The following is a 17,728-nucleotide window of genomic DNA, read 5'->3' on the forward strand; positions in this document are numbered from 1 at the left end:
AACCTACTTGAACATAACTTACAGCCATGTAAACAATGCACCCCTACTGATATGCGACATTCATAGTGAGATTCATAACTTATGCCACGCACAAGAGAAAACAAGAGAAAAAGAATTATTATTTCAGAGTCCACTTAAAAATTTTATGGAACATGAGCAAGGAAGTCAGGCCCGCGAGGAGTGCACCCACCGAGATGGTAGGGCTGATCTAATGGGCGCTCACCAAGGCCAGCTCGACTGGGACTGAAAAAGCATGGGATCAAACTGGACTCTCTGAACGTGGCAGACAACGAGGGCTGACTGAGAAGCCAAGGACAATGGCACTGGGTTTTGATCCTACTGCATGTACTGGCTTTGGGGGAGCCTAGTCTGTTTAGATGCGCACCTTCCTGGACCTGGATGGAGGGGGGAGGACCTTGGACTTCCAGCAGGGCAGAGAACCCTGACTGCTCCTTGGACTGGAGAGGGAGGGAGAAGAGAGTGGAGAGAGGGAGAGGGAAATGGGAGGTGGGGAGGAGGCGGAAATTTTTAATAATAATAATAATAATAATAATAGAAAAAATTTTATGGAATTTTTCCAAGTCAAGGATCTAACTATTCTATGAGAATCTCAATATTTGGTAGACTTTCCAAAAGGTCACAAAGCTCAAAAGATTTTTTTGGGGGGGGGGGGGGTAACTGATCCTTTGGGAACCTCAACCTCTCTGTCTCTACTATCGCTTATTATCAGAAAAATTGCTCATGTGTAAATATTCTTAAATTTCAGGAGTGGGGACAAGATGATAAAGTCCTGTAATACCAGCAGGGATGTCAAGTTCAAGACCAACTCAGGATACACAGGAAGACTTTGTCTCAAAAAGAACAAAAAACAAAACATGTGTGTGCGCGTGAACACATTCACACACACACACACTTGAGGTTCATAGAATTCTTGAAGCCACAGGCATTTAGTTATAAATGCCTGTATTTTAGTAATTTGAAGAGCACAGCAGCAAAACTGTAAAGCACAAAAGCCTGGCACTGAGTACAGCAATAACAAATGTTGCTTGATAGTGTTCTTCAAGGATTAGGGAGACCCAAGAAAAGTTAAACATGTCATCCTATGAACAATTAAAGTTGTTTTATTTAAACATTACTAAAGTTAATATTAACTGTCTCTTATGAATAGTAGCAGCAACCAATTTCATCACTTATTACATGCCAGGAATAGTTCCTAAAAGCCTTACACATACTATTTCACTCTTCTTGAGGATCTCTCTGTGGTAGGACCTACTATTATTACCTACTATTTCAGCTCAAAAACCTAAGATGCCAAGGTTAAGAAAACCACCGACTAATAATTAATTTGTCTTTCTCTAGAGCCTATGCATTTAATCCCTTTATGTAACTATCAGCTAGTTACAGTATTTAGATTATTTCTTAATTACTTTGTGCACCAAAAAGATGTTCTCAGGACTCTAGAGTATCATCTGAGGCAATAAAAAGCAGAAGTATGGCAATGATTGAATAACCACTCTCATTTTTACTTTCTCTTCTAATATAGATAACAGAAGGCTGGTGAAGGAACACAGGGAGCTAGCTATAAAAGCTAACTTGCTTAGTTATTAGAAAAAAATAATGAGTGGTAGAGATATAGAGCATACTGCTTTTATAGCTCCTTGTTCCACCTGACCCCAAAATATGCCTGATTATAATGCAAGGGCAAACGATGACACAAAAGTCCATTCGATGATAAGGGAAAGACTAGAAAATGTGGTCTAATTATATTAGGACTCTCTGGAAATTAGTTTTCTTGGCAATGTCTAGGAGGCAATGTCTAATAGAAAGGATTTTTTTCCTTTCAATTCAACAAAAATAATGGAATAATTTCAAAGCATTTCATTAAAATACTTACACAAAGCAAAAGCTTTGGATCTGCATGAATTAGTTTCACCATGGACAAAAGAAGATACTTATAGCTCCTTGTCTCCAGGTCTGTAGGCTTTTCTTTAAATTTAAGGCTTGTTACTTTTTCTTTAAATGTAAGACTCTAGTAACAAAACAAAACATAACAGCACCTTAGTGAGAATCAGACATCAGATTGAGAATAATAGCTATACTTTATAGAAGAAATTATTTAAAAGGCTTTGAAAACAGATACATTTCATACCACCAAATGGATACTAGTAGAAACATAAGCTAATAAGCATAAATTTAACATTGCATTTTAAAAGTGTTTTTATAGCATTTTTATTATTCTTCTATATAATAATCTAGTAAACTTTAATGAAAATCTAAAACACTAAAGGTATAATATCAAGTTGGTTCCTGGGTTTAAAAAAAAACTAGATTTCAAAATATGAAAACATAAGAGGAAAAATACTGGGTCCATATCTATACACATATACATACCGAGGAACCCAAGTTAGCAAGCATGTATCACACACACACACACACACACACACACACACACACACATCCTATAGACTGTGCAACATTATCAATTGTAAGATGAATCACTTCTTGGTTGTAATAAAAGAAATGAAAAACTACCATGAATTCCAGGATACTGCACAAAGGAGCTAAACATCTACTTTCAGACAGAAGTAAAAGTACCCTCTTTACAATTGATGAACCTCTGTAGTCAACCTCTGCATTTATAGTTTTGGTTGTGAACTTGATTTTTTGTTCTAATTTCCTCTTTCAAGTTATAGAATGCATGTATTTGTCTTTTTGCCTAAGAATATTCATAAAGCAGAACTCTTTGGTGACAATGAGGTCCAGTTACAGAGATACTATGGCTGATTAAATAATTAATTCTGGCTGGGTGATGACGGCTCATGCTTTTTAATCCAGCACTGGGGAGGAAGAGGCAGGCGGATCTCAGTGAGTTCAAGGCCAGCCTGGTCTACAGAGCAAGATCTAGGAAAGCCAGGAATGTTACAGAGAGAAACCCTGTCTTGAAAAACTGGAGGGAAAAAATTAATTAATTCTGGATGTCAGCCAATTAAAAAAAATTCAGGGGCTGGAGAGATGGCTCAGCGTTTAAAAGTACTGACACCAGAGGACCTGGGTTCAATTCCCAGCACCCAAATGGTGGCTCACAACTGTCTGTAACTCCAAGATCTGATACCATCACAAAGGCATACATACAGGCAAAATAATGCACATCAAAGTTAAAAAAAATAAAAATAAAATAATCCCAACAATTACATCCTGGATTCGGTGTCATTCTGTCTTCTCTCTAGTCTTATAACATCACAAAAAGACTGCTTTTGACCTGGAACCTGCAGTGAGCAGAGACAGATACAGGGGCAGCAGACTGTGCATTCTTTATTTGGCCATGACAAACATCTCTGCAGACAGACCATTTTCTTTCAGTTAACAACTGTGAGATGAGACATCCCACGATACACAGGTCTTAATTTTCAAGTGTTTAAGAAATAAAATACTCAAACTCTACAACACTAAAGCAAATGTTTATCAGATGTATTTAGTAAGTTCTGTGTAATGTTTGCTCTTATTGACTTACAGATGTAGATGTGTGTGTGTGTGTGTGTGTGTGTGTGTTTCAAAGTCTAACCTGAATAAATATGAAGCCTTCACTGCACAGATTTATTAGGATATAACTGAGTATGATGCCGCCCTTGCACAGGAATCATACAATCCAAGGACAATCAGTTGATAGAAAACTTTTCTCTAATTAGTGATCACCTTTTAAGTAATTTTAGTTTAATGTCAGGTACTAACATGTAGATATTGTTCTGCGGTATAACTGACTAGTAGGAAATCTAAGATTTGAGAAATTTCAAATACTTCTTTTAATTTAATGGCCATTAGTAGTCTACATAGAGTCCAGAATAATTTGCTGCTTAACAAACAAACAGTTTCTTAAGAAATGTAACAAACAGAAAAACAAAAAACCTTCACTTGTGCTAAACCGACCCATGTGCTTGGATTAAAGACAGTCAGCTATGCCAGGCAAGAAATTTCTAAGTCAGAGGATCAGGTAGTTAATTAGGAACCAAAACCACCAGCTAATTCAAGACTATGAGACTGACTTACAGGCATGGTAAGAAACATCTGCCAAGATCCCATCTATGACAAAAATAAAAAACTTCACACTTTAATTTTATTTAATCATATTTCTAGTTTTAAAATATAAATTATCACTGATGAGACAAATAGTTCAAAAATTTAAAATACTACTAAAGTACAAAAAAAAAAAACGGAAACATGGGTAAAGTACTCAAATGAAAACAGCTAGTTCCCATAATCAAAAGCAATATTTAAAACAGTCCTTAGAAACATGGTATCCTGACAAACAGTATGAAGGCTGGATATCAGAAAAACCCCAAAACTAACTCTGCCTGATCATTCACTGGCCAAGTGACATTTTAATTCCTTTAACAATATTTGACCTTGGTTTGCTTAGTTATCAAAACAAACCAAATGAAACACTTTCAAAGAGTTGAAACAATAAAAGCCCATCCAACGCAAGGTATATATAATAAAAACTCTGAAGAAACTGGCTGAGTTTATCCAAAACATTTTCAGGGCTGCTCTGTAGAAGAGTCAAAAAGAGGAACTATGATGGCTAAAAGTAAAAATAACATTTTTATCTTGTTGAAGAAAAACAAAATCCAAGCAATTAGTTTTTTTGCTTTAAAAGATGGTTTACAGGTATGTTTTGCCTGCTTGTGTATATGCATGTGCACCATGTACATGCTGGTGCTGGCAAAAGTCAGAAGAGGCACCAGATCCCCTGCAACTAGAGATGAGGATCTTCATGGCCACCTTACAGGGGCTGGGAACCAAACTCAGGTCTTCTCTAAGAGCAACAAGTGCTCCTAACTGCTGAGCCATCTCTCCAGCCCCCAAGTAACTACTGCTTTCTACCAACTAACTTACCTCCAAAATAGTAGGCAGTTGTCAAGCTTTGAAACACATATTACATTACCTATTGATAAAAAGAGCCATTTTTTTGAAAAATGATCAAACTACATAGCCCATGCTGGCCTCAAATTCATGGAGATTTGTCTGCCTATGTCACCCAAGAGCTGGGATTAAAGGTGTGTTCCATGAGACCCAGCCACACGGAACTTCTGGATTGCTACTTTTGCAGCAATGTGAAGGCTTGAATTCTTAAGTCTCCAAATCCAAGGAGCAGATTATGAGCCTAGCATCAGCACCAGGCACATTTGTCACCTGTCTGCACACAAGCACAGAAAGGAGTGATGCTTACCTAAGAATTCCCAAACACTAAAACTTCCTTACTCTATATAACTGAGTCATATTAATTTTCTACTTCTTATATGAAAGTAGAAATGATAAAAATATTAACCCGGGCCAGACAGAAGTGGTGCATGCCTTTAATCCCAGCACTTGGGAGGCAGAGGCAGAAAGATCTCTGAGGTCAGCCTGGTCTACAAAGTAAGTTCCAGGACAGTCAGAGCTGTTACACAGAGAAACCCTGTCTTGAAACAAAACAAAACAAACAACAACAACAACAAAAAAGCAGAAAATTTTCCTACAGTCATTACACACATACATTCAAAATTCTATACATAAGAATATACAAAGCTTTAAAACATTAGCAATAGTCAGAGAGATGGCTCAGTAGTCAAGAGTGAATACAACTTTATCAGGAGACCTGACCCCAGCAATCAGGTCAGATGGTTCACAATCACCTTAACTTCAGCTCTAGGGGGAATCTGATGCCTCTGGTCTACATGGGCAATTACATCCATGTGAACACACCCACACATATACTCATGTAATTAAAAATAGTAAAAATAAATTTTCTAAAACACTGGGAAGGTGGAAGCAGGAAGACAGCGAGTTCGAGGTCAAACAAAGCTACATGGCCTATATCCCAAAGGAAAAAAAGCTTAAAAGCGATTCTGAAAATTAAACTTATATTGGTATTCACAAAAATAAATAAAAATAGAAATAAAAAAATTCTTATCATTGATATCCTTGGACCACAAGGAATCCTCTCTAATTACGGCTTTAAGAAAATAAAGAAAATACTGAATGTAGTATACTACAGGGCTAATAGAGTCAACTAACAACCAAATCTAAGAAAAACTTTTAAATGTAAAATATATCACACTACCACTCAAAACTCTAGCTGTTCAAAGGAATAAACAAGATTCATTTTGTTTTAGCACCCATACATAAAAATTAAATGGAGGAAGTACGAGGCTGGATATAAAACAGGAGCAAATATGTTTCTTTCATCAATTCCTGTTATATCTCCTACCAGCATAAGAGGTATAATAAACTTAGGTAATAAACACAAAACCCTTTTTTGCAATGATAAAAATTGATCCTAAGGGCCAATGTATAGGAGGTAAGCACTTTACCACTGAACTATATCCCAGTACACAGTAATCTGGGGTTGGAGATACAGCTCGGCGGTACAGTTGTGCATAGTAAAGGCCCTGGTTTTGAATGTTAGCATGCTCTCCTAATGGAAAACCAAAGTGTGGGGTAAGTTCAAGGAATTACTACAGCTTAAAGGAAATAATGTCTAGTTAAATAATATTTGCATAGCTATTATATATGTTACCACTAACATATATACCTGTGACAAACTTTTTAATTGAAAATATACTGTGTACTTGCCATCACAAAAGGTCAACTAACGTAAGCTTGCGTATTAAATTTTATCTAATAAAATACCACTGGGCCAAGAGGGGATAGTACAGTACATGTCTGGCATATATGGGGACCTGGCCTTGATCTCCAACAGTGGAGGAAAAACAAACAACAAACCAATGATTTGCCCTTTCAGTTATTTTTTTCTGAGATAAATAATGCCAAAGCTCCTTAAATAAAAAATTTCATTTGAATAGCTAGTATTTTTTTTACATCCTCAAAAACTGCTACTGACAACTGGAAAGCAGTGAACCTAACTGTATAAAACAAAAGTATTTGGTACACTTTGTATACTGATCATAGGAACTTGAAAATAAAAGCATGCCAAGGAGGAAGCTGTTGAAATTGTAAGTGTGAGATGGAAAGTTTATTAGATAAAACCAATAACGACATACATTTTCTTTTGGAATGACATGATATGACTACAATGGTAACTATACACAGAAAAGTCAAAGAAATAACAGACTTTTCTGAGGTAGTTACAAGGGGTCATATATACTTACAGCCACAGAAGCCCACTGCCATGCAAAACAGTGACTGGTTGGCATCTGACCATGTGAGCGACAGCAGCCAATAAGAATAGAAAATAAGCAGAAGACAAAGCACCACCAATCAATGTCAAGAGTTGACATGTAAAACTCATCCTACATACAGACAGAAATCACGTACACGATCCTATCGTTCACTGTGGAAACTCACATTCTATGAGCTTTAAATTCTATATTAATAAATTTCATGGAACAATTTCAAAGTATGCCTTTGTTAAGTTTAAATAAACATCATTGTCAAAGTGCCTATCAATTTTTGCCCAAATTTTCCTGAATGATCGATCGTATTTACTAAAATGTATGTATCTTTGAGTACTGTTTTAGTCAGTTTCTAATTTTCTATGTACTATTCAGCATCAGGACATTCACTCTGACCCAAGGGTCTGGTTCCGTTACTCATCCTTGAAACCAAGAAACAAATCAAAACACCAGAGTAAGAAAAAAGTTCAACTAAAAACAGAAGAAGAATGGTGAGATTCACTAGGATATTATTAGCATTTTTTGGAAATTGTTCTTTAAGAAAACTAAGTTCACTTCACAGACACAGTGAAAAGCAGATCCTGTTCACTAGGAGCAGTGGCGCTGCCACAGAGCATACACAGCACGCCTGGGAAAGGGAGAGCCAGTCGACCCTCCAAACTCAAGTCAGCAGGAATGAGACGAAGACACTGAAAATGCAGCAGGCAGGTGAAAGTCAAAACTCATGGTTTCTTACTGGTGCCATTCGTATTGCTGGGTGCGCTCCACAGCCCTGCATTGCTTTATTAAGTGTTTCACCAAACATATGTCGAAGTTCAACTGAGTGACAATATACAGCATCAATCTTAGGCCACCAATCCAATGCAGACTAGAGAAAAAACGAGAGAACAGAATAAAAAAAAATCACATGACTATACTCTTTCACCACTGTAGCTGTTCTTAGCCTTTTGTGAGAAACTCTCTAAGAGCATGCAAACACATAATATGATTTTCAAAGTCTTCAAATGATGTCTTTAAGTCAAACACTAACCAGACACATTATACTTTAAAATATAATAATGAGCGTGTGCAAATGAGGCTGTCCTTTCTCAATAATGTCATACAGAATTTAAAATCAAAGTATTACGAAAATTCTTTAGCCAATCTTTGTCTTTTTTTCTTCTATGTTTTTACACATTTCAGAAACACATGCATATATTATATATTTTTTGGTAGGTAGAATGCTATCATCACAGCTTTCTATAAGTGATTCAACACAATGTTGAAAGTCTATGTAAACCATTAGTTAAATGCTTACGAACAACAATAATCAACAACATGAAATTAGTAAATGAAATAAAGCTATTAGTAAACCAATAATCTTAAAGTTGATAAGCAGATGGCACATAATACATGGAAGACTAAATGGTCACCATTAACAGACAGCTGATCCTAACTTTTAGCATTGTAAAAATTAAAGTGAGGCCACTGGGGCTTTTGTACGTTAAGCATGTGGTCTACCACTCACCTACATCCTCAGAAGCAGCTAAGGATTGTGTGTGTGTGTGTGTGTATACACACATACATATATATGTGTATGTATGTATATATAAATATATATAAATCCTATTTCTGTTTAGCCTACCTATGATGCCTGTTTTAATTAAAAGTGTAGCTTTAATCACCTTTACTTTAAATTTAATTAAATTTAATTAATATACTTCAATTTTAAATGTTTCAAAAAATGGTAATTGTGAAAATTCACTAAAGTTTGCCATAAGTTTATAGAAAAATGATCAGATAATTTTCACTACTTATATAGATTACACATGAAAACAACAGACTTAGAAATATGATTTTCAGCTTGTAATACTCTAGTTAAAAATCCAATATAATAACATTCACATACTAAAAATAGATAATGTAACAACTTCACTCCTCCTACTCATACTTTTTTATTCAGAATCAAGCTAGTCTTAACATTTAAGTTTTTACTCACAGCTCACAGTATTTTGAGTTTCAAATTCTATTTACAAGAAACCTAAAAGCAAAACTAACGCAGGCATAGTGGTGCACATCTTTAATCTTGACACAAGAGATGCTAAGGCAGGAGGAAATTTAAGATACACTGGGCAACACAAGACTTCATCTCAAAAACTAAAGAAAATAGGGGTCAGAGAAGTAGTTCAGGAGTTAAAAACACTTGCTGCTCTTACAGAGAACCCCAATTCAATATGCAGCACCCACATGGCAGCTCACAACTATCTACAACTCCACTTCCAGGGGATCCAACACCCTCTTTTGGCCTCTGTAGGCAACAAACATGCATGTGATGCACAAATAAGTAAAACAACTGCACACATTAAAAATTCATTAATTAAAATTATAATAGGATTTATGGTTTATCTGTCTCTCAGTTATTCAACTTAGCTAAGTCCTACAAATTGACATAGTTCACTGTCTCCATCTCTCTTCATGTTGTATGTAATATCCTGACAAAAGCAACTTAAGGGCTAAAGAGTTTATTTATCTCACAGTTTCAGGTTATAGTGGCAAGAAAGTCACAGAAGCAGCGTCCGAGAAAGATGCTCACATCAAATCCATGGCCCATAAACAGGAACAAAGAGCAAGTTGAACACATGCATTCTAGTGCCCAACTTCTTTGTCTACTCCACTGCCTAGGAAATGGTGTCAAACAGCAGACAGGGCCCCTCCTACCAGTATTAGCATTGTCAAGACCACCTTTCATGGGCATGCTAAAGGCTCATCCTTGATGTGATAAAGGTGGTAACACTAACAACCACAGTTAGATAACACATTTCTCAACTTTGGGCACTGATATGCCCAAGTCAATCAATGCCACTGGATTTCTATGTTTTTTAAATCACCTTAAACTAACAAAAGGCTGAATGATTTAATTTTTAAAAAGTATGAGTTTCTACTTCTTCCAACATGCTGCATAAAATTGTGCCAAAGATTAATAAACTAAAGAGACAGACATCCTTTTAAACAACCTATACAAATTATTGGGGAATAGGGAACTGCTGTTTTCAGTTTTGGTTGTTATTTTCATCAGGATTTTTTGTTTGTTTGCTTGCTTGCTTTGGTTTGGTTTTTTTGAGAGAGGGTTTCTCTGTAGCTTTGAAGCCTGTCATGGAACTCGCTCTGTAGACCAGGCTGGCCTCAAACTCACAGAGATCCGCCTGCCTCTGCCTCCCCAGTGCTGGGATTAAAGGCGTGCGTGCGCCACCACCTGGCTTCATCTGTTTGTTTTTTTAACACTGTAATTTCTTTAATTCTGTCAAAATAGACTAAGTGTTGCAACTGTAATTCTTGCTTGATAGCTGTTTTGTTATAAGTAAAATTACTATGTTAAAGTTAAAACCTTCCTTTTATTTAGACAGAAAAGACGAAATGATGTGGGATTCCTCTGTGTATGCTATGAATGTGTTTTATTACCATTAATAAAGCAACTGCTTTGGCCTATGGCACGGCATAATATAACTAGACAAGAAAATTAAACTGAATTCAGGAAGACAGAAGGCGGAGTTCAGAAGGTGTAGAAAAATGCCAGAGCATTGCCGGTAGGCCACAACTTGGTGGAGATGCATAGATGCATAGAAATGGCTTAATTTGGGATGTAAGAGCTAGCTAGAAATACTCCTCGGTCATTGGCCAAGTGTTGTAATTAATATAGTTTCTGTATGATTATTTGGGTCTGGGCAGCCAAGAAATAAAAATGCAGTTTCCATTTACAAATATGTTGCCCAAACTAGTCTAGAATTTGTTATTCTCCTGCCTCAGCCTCTTAAGTGCTAAAATTCTAAGCCACCACAACCAGTTTACTGTGCAAGCATTTTTTTGGGGGGGGCGGGGGGTTAGGGTTTCAAGACAGGGTTTCTCTGAAGCATTTGGAACCTGTTCTGGAACTAGCTCTTGTAGACTAGGCTGGCCTTGAACTCACAGAGATCCATCTGCTACCCCCATATGCTGGGATTAAAGGCATGTGCCACCAACACCCAGCTCTGTGTAAGCATTTTTGATACCTGTAAAATGTACCATGATAGTAAGTATACACTATATATTAACTTACAGGCTTAAGATTTAATGATTTTGTAAATTTTTTTAGTAAGGAATTAATCCATTTATTTCAAAGTAATGGATGCACAGTCAAATAAAACAGGCACTAAAATTAGATATCAATTGAGTTAGTTAAAACAAAAGTTTAGTATTTTGATCAGTTACTAAGTGTGTCCATTCTGAAACTAGTCAATTTAAATAGACATTTCCCCTTAATAATACTTATTTTAAAAAGTTACTTATACATGATGTGAGAGTCCCTGCTGTGTGCTGCAATTACCATTAATGAATAATAATAATAATAATAATAATAATAATAATAATAATAATAATAATAATGCCTTGGCCTGTGGATAGGGCAGAACTTAGGTAGGCGGGGAGGACTGGACTGAATGCTGGGAGAAAGAAGGGCAGAGTCAGGGAAGAGGCCATGATCCACTGCCAGAGACAGACGTGCTGAAACTTTGCTGGTAGACCACAACCTTGTGGTGATACACAGATTAATAGAAATGGTTTAAATTAAGATGTAGGAGTTAGCCAATAAGAAGCTAGAGCTAATAGGCCAAGCAGTGATTTAGTAAATACAGTTTCTGTGTGATTATTTCAGGGCTAAGCTAGCTGGGCTGCCAGGACGAACAAGCGGGCCCTCCTGCAACATATACTCATATAAGTGAATTTTATATATATATATACACATATATACATATATATAGCTAAGAGGTTATTTAAATGATTTTAAAATACCCTGGAAATATTTCTGTAACCATCTCTTGAAAGGAGATTGTCTTCGATATATGAAGTATTAATAAGAAAGCTACAATAAATGCTACAAGGAAAAATCTGTAAAAAACTACATCCCAGATGTAGCGTGTTCACTTCCATGTTTATTTCTTAATTTCCCAACTGCACATCTAATTTAACCTTTAAAAAGCCTACACAGGAGGCCAGTAGCAGTGGTCCACACCTTTAATCCCCGGCAGGCAGAAGGAGGTGAATCTTTGTGAGTTCAAGGCCAGTCTGAGCTACAGAGTTTCAGAACAGCCAGAACCACACAGAGAAACCCCATCTCAATAAACAAACAAAACAAACTTATACAGATAATGTCTAAAACACTGATCTTAAAACTGTAGTTTCTTTCTTGTACATATCATTTTTTTAAAGTGACAGTATAAATAGCATTTTAGAAACTGCTAAAAACTTACACTGCAACAAAATTCAAAAAATAAATCGACTAAGAATTTCTAAAAGAAACTGGAATGTTTTATATCTAAACTGTACTTACAAATTATATATGAGGACATCTCACAGAGGCAAAATAAAACTCCAAGCATCAGTTCTAATTCTATATAAACCCAGAAAAATAATAAAACTTTTATCTTTGAAGGGAACACAAATATTTTAAAAACTGTCAATTGGATTAAGAGACATGAAAAAGGAAAACACAGAAGGCATACTGAACTAAATCATTTAAAAAGAAAGTATACATGAATAAATCTAAAATCTGGACTCCATGAAACAAGGAAAGAATTCACATGACTAGAGACAAAAACATTTTCCTACTAAAAATTTCCAGTTAAACTCTGTAATACTTGATTGTATAAATTTGCATATCAACTCTCTTAAATAGTCCTTTATATTTAAAAGTGCTTGAGAGTCAGTATTTGTTAGGCTAGCCAATAAGAAACAATTTACCAATCAATCTCTAGAGATGAGATAACTAAAGTATAACCTGAAAGTCACTTTGAAGGACCAGTGTGGTGGCTCAGTCCTTTAACCCCAGCATTTGGAAGACAGCCAGATAGATGGGTCTCTGTGAGTATAAGGCCAGCCGGGTCTACAACAGTGTGTTTCAGGTCATCTAACACTACATAGTGAGACCTTGTCTCAAAAAAAAAAAAAAGTAAATAAACAAAAAGACACCAGCATTATTTGAGTTTTTTACAGCTATTCCACTGAACGGCTTCTAATGTATATTATTTAAAGATCAATCAGTATAGGAGTTTTATAAACACAATGTCCCCAGATGCAGACACACTCTGCTTTCACACATGCAGCACTCCTTAAAGAGAGTGCACACATTTTCACCAGGCACATTGAGGCATGCAAGGGACTAACACTCTGGCATGCTTGGAACCCAGAAAAGAGCAGCTCAGCCACTTACAGCATTGCCAAGTCCATGCTTGAAAGTGCTCTATGTATTCAATTATAGACAAAAATATTTCACAATTAAAGTAACTAATCACAGACTATTCAAATATTATAAACGTGGATTTATTAAGTTTTAACCATTTCTATAAAGTTATTCAGTTAATAAGTGGAATACTTTCTATCATTTGAATCAAAGTAGGGAGTAACATCTTATTTTTGAATTACATATAAACTTATAGGATAGAGAAACCATCTTTTTGGTTTGTTCATTTTTAACTTTAAAACTACATCTTTGAAGGACAATGGTCTGAATCATTACACTGGCAAGTGTGCAGCATTTTTAAGTTTTTCCTGTAAACATATTTCATCTACACTCAGATTCATTAGACTATCCTCTATGGAACTAATAATATTTAGTATAAAGTCTACCCATAATTTAAGTCAGCAATATTCAGCTGAAGGCAGTATTGTTCCCCCAAGCACTTAGCTGTTCATAATGCAGGAGATACAGCATAGTTGCCATTTCATGAATTGAGCAGAAAATGATAAATGTCCTTCAAGGCACAAAGCCAGGCTGAAAACAGAGAACTACTGTCCTGAAATGTATTAGCACTCCACAAAGCAAAACGAATGTGTCACTAAGTGACTTTATCGACAGTCATTTTTCCCTGCAAGAATATCTTTTTAAAAAGAAAACAAAAAAAGGGTGGTAGGGAGGAATATTTGGTTTAATTCAATATAACCAAGGTAAATGAAGAAGTGTGGATTATTTTTAATTTGCAAGAGTCACAAAATGGAATTTAATTATAAATATGACAAATATACCAAGGTATCAATGATCAAAGACTTTAAGGGGGAAAGGCAGGAACAAAGTAAACAATGTGTTCATAAATGTAGCATATCTTTCAATGGATAAAAGAACTATTAAAAATCATAGAACATTCAAATACATAGTTTATAAAAGAAGCAGAATTTTTAAAAATCTAAAGTCCATATCTAGTAAGTTTTTACTGTCTGCTTTTTAATTCACACACTTATATCACAAATACCTCTCTAAAGAATTCACTCACTTTCTCTACTATGCTTTTGCATCTTGTGAATACATCTTTTTAAAATGTTAGCATTTTATTCTAATTAAGGATAATTAACAGGTATAATCAAATAAGACTTAACCATTTGTAAATGTGCCATACTAGGCTAGAATAATTATGTTATAATTATTCTTCCTTTGAAGTAAGTCAGAACATACAAATAGTTTGCTATAAAAGTACTAAACTGTATTTTCAGTGGCATTGCTGTCAACAGGTTTTGAACTTTAATGAAATTTTTAGGCTTAATCTCTCCAAAAAAGCCTATTAACTTTTTCCCTCTCAGTAAGAGCCTCATGCTGAGACCACGCATAAAACCTGCAGCTCTAGATCAAATGCTGGTATCCACCTCAGAGACACTCATGGCTTTATATAAGTTTCTAAGTAAAGAACTTGTGCTAAAACCAGCATCTTTCTTAAAAGCGGAAAAATAAGGGCTGAAGAGATGGCTCAGAGGTTAAGAGCTCTGGCTGCTCTTCCAGAGGTCCTGAGCTCAATTCCCAGCAACCACATCATGGTGGCTCAGAACCATCTGTAATGAGATCTGGGGCCCTCTTCCAGCCTTCAGGGATATCAGGCAAAACACTGTAAACATAATAAATAAATAAATCTTTTTTTTAAAAAGTGAAAAAATATATAATCCAAAACCAAAAAAAAAAAAAATTACTTTTTTAGTAATGCAGAATATCTTATAGACTTACATTGGTTATGATGCGGTGGAGTGAGTTTACCAACACATAGTGAAATGTAGAAGGTGAATTCTGAGCCAGGCATATCTGCCAGGGGGGAAAAAATCATTAACACAAAAAGGACAAAATAACAGCAAAAACTTAAATTATTTTTGATAAAATTAATTTACAGTTTCAAATTAGCATCAATATATAATATTTAAAAGATAATACTAAGAGGCAAGAGAGCTATCTCACAGGCTAGGAGCATTGACTGCTCTTGCAGAGGACCTAGGTTCAATTCCCAGGACCCACATGGCAGCCCACAACTATCTGTAACTCTAGTTCCAGAAGATACAATGACTCTTCTGGTCTCTGAACGCATCAAGCACATACATGGTGCACAAACATACACGCAGGCAAAATATCCAGATACACAAAATAAAACAAAAATCTGTTTTTTTAAAGAAATACTAATAAAAATACACCTGTTCATCTTTATAGTCTCTGCATTTTATAAGAATAACCACATCAATAAACATGGTTGAATAAAACAATTTTCTTACCTTAAAGTGTTGGTTGTTATGAGGGCTTATCCGAAAGCAAGAGACAAGACAGTCAATCATGAGGTCCACATCTGCAGGTTGACTACCTCTAGAGAATGGTTTACTTGGATTAAAAAGCAGGTTCTATAAAAATCACAACAGAAAACAGTGGCCTTTAAATTGTCATGAAGTATTTCTTTAACAAAGTATATAAACATAATCAACATGATCCACATCAATTACAGTAAACTTTAGTTGACAGAAAAAGCACAAAATACTGGTTACTTCTGGTAGTCGATATCAGATAAGGTTTCTTATACCACATATGATTACTACCAAGTAAAATTTCTACATTAAGACCCACGTATGTATATATTAAGGAAACTGCATATCATTCTTCATGTTCTCAATCTAATGAGCACAATAACAAAAAAAGCAGTTCCTTTGAACTTATCCTCAAAGTTACCTTAAATTTAGAGTTAGAAATTATCTTTAGCAGAATACTCAGACTAGAAGTTTATCCACTTAATTTACTTAAAGTCTATAGAGGGGGAAAGAAGAGCATATTACCTTAAGATCAACAACCATGGACTGAACCAGTAGGAAAATGACAGAGTTATCTTCCCAGTTGATGTAAGTGCTCGCTTTACACAACTTGACGCAAGCAATGGCAGCGCTCTCAGTCAGCTGCCTGCTTCCTCCATGGCCGGCAAGTGCTTTTCGTAAGCTGTCCAGAAACAGTTTCTACAGAATTTAAATTTAGGAAGACAAGAAATCTAGTTTGTACTATTATAGATTTATCTAACAAAGTAGCAAATTATCAACATCTAAAATTCAAACTATAAAAACAATGGTTTACATTTGACTTTCATTTCATATTTAAGGAGTCATCACTTAATCTTTCTCAAGTTAAAAAAGAACATAAACACAAAACACTTTTCTCTACTTTCTCGGTTGACTTTCTATAAGGATAAAAGAAACATTCCTTCCTATACATTACTCAACATTAGAGTAGGTTTTATCTTATCTTCCTTTTGATGTTATCTTTGACGTTTGAATATATGACGGTCGTGGTTGTGGTATATATCAACTTGTTTCATTCTTTTCTACTACTCAAGAGTATATTCAAGCCGGGCGGTGGTGGCGCACGCCTTTAATCCCAGCACTCGGGAGGCAGAGGCAGGCGGATCTCTGAGTTCGAGGCCAGCCTGGTCTACAAGAGCTAGCTCCAGGACAGGCTCTAGAAACTACAGGGAAACCCTGTCTCGAAAAACCAAGAGTATATTCAAAATGGATCAAAGACCTCTTCTGATGATGACAATGTCCACTGGGAGTTTTCAGTCACTTATGTGCTGATTTTGTGATGTGTTCTGAACTGTTCAGGACAGGGTCAAACCTGGGTACTCTGCAAGAGCAGCAAGTGATCTTAAAAGACCAAGCCACCTCTCCAGCATCTAAAAATACATTTTTGTGACTTCAATTCCCTCTTTGTACCTTACAAATTTCTTTCCTTGGTTTTTCTGCTAGATGAAAACCTCAGGTTTCCACCTCATCACCAGATAGATCTTCAAAACTAACATTTCAAAAGCTAAACTTATCCAAAACCAGAAGAATACATATTCTTAAGTGCACATATTTCAAAATGAGTCACATTTAGGCCAATAAGCAAGTCTTAATATGTTGAAAGAGGTTAAAATTAACCTGTCATTTCTAGTAAAGGGGAGTACAAACTGGAAACCAGAAGCATATGGAAAACTAGAAAATTCACAAATATGTAAAAACTCAACAAAGTCTCAGCAGATAGTGAATTAAAAAAAAAAATCAGAAGAAGGAAACTAGAAACACCTTCAGGTAAAATAAGGTAAGGCATCATGCAAGGGCCATGCTGAATAAAACAAACCCATGAAAATAAAAAAGCTCTCAAATCAGTAACTCACAGGACTGGAAAAAGAAAAGGAAGCTAAGCCCAGAAGAAGCACATGGCAGGGATAATAAATATTGGAGAAGAGATGAATTTAACAAAACATACAATAGCAGTGGAGGGGAAAAAA

At 35.7% G+C, this 17,728-nt stretch overlaps 1 protein-coding gene across 8 annotated transcripts in view; it reads right to left on the reverse strand.

Annotated features, from left to right (window-relative positions):
- Nucleotides 1-17,728, reverse strand: part of Nf1 (neurofibromin 1) — a 246,953-nt gene that overhangs the window by 158,648 nt on the left and 70,577 nt on the right. For all 8 annotated transcript variants that reach the window (XM_038324993.2, XM_038324990.2, XM_038324991.2 and 5 more), the window contains exons 9-13: nt 16,248-16,421; nt 15,699-15,821; nt 15,166-15,240; nt 7,906-8,037; nt 1,895-2,029 (exon numbers count right to left, since the gene is read on the reverse strand). In XM_038324993.2, the coding sequence (XP_038180921.1) occupies nt 1,895-2,029; nt 7,906-8,037; nt 15,166-15,240; nt 15,699-15,821; nt 16,248-16,421 (639 nt within the window). The remainder of the gene's footprint in view (nt 1-1,894; nt 2,030-7,905; nt 8,038-15,165; nt 15,241-15,698; nt 15,822-16,247; nt 16,422-17,728) is intronic.

The sequence above is a fragment of the Arvicola amphibius genome, chromosome 4, assembly GCF_903992535.2.
Source record: "Arvicola amphibius chromosome 4, mArvAmp1.2, whole genome shotgun sequence".
NCBI classification, from domain to species: Eukaryota; Metazoa; Chordata; class Mammalia; order Rodentia; family Cricetidae; genus Arvicola; species Arvicola amphibius.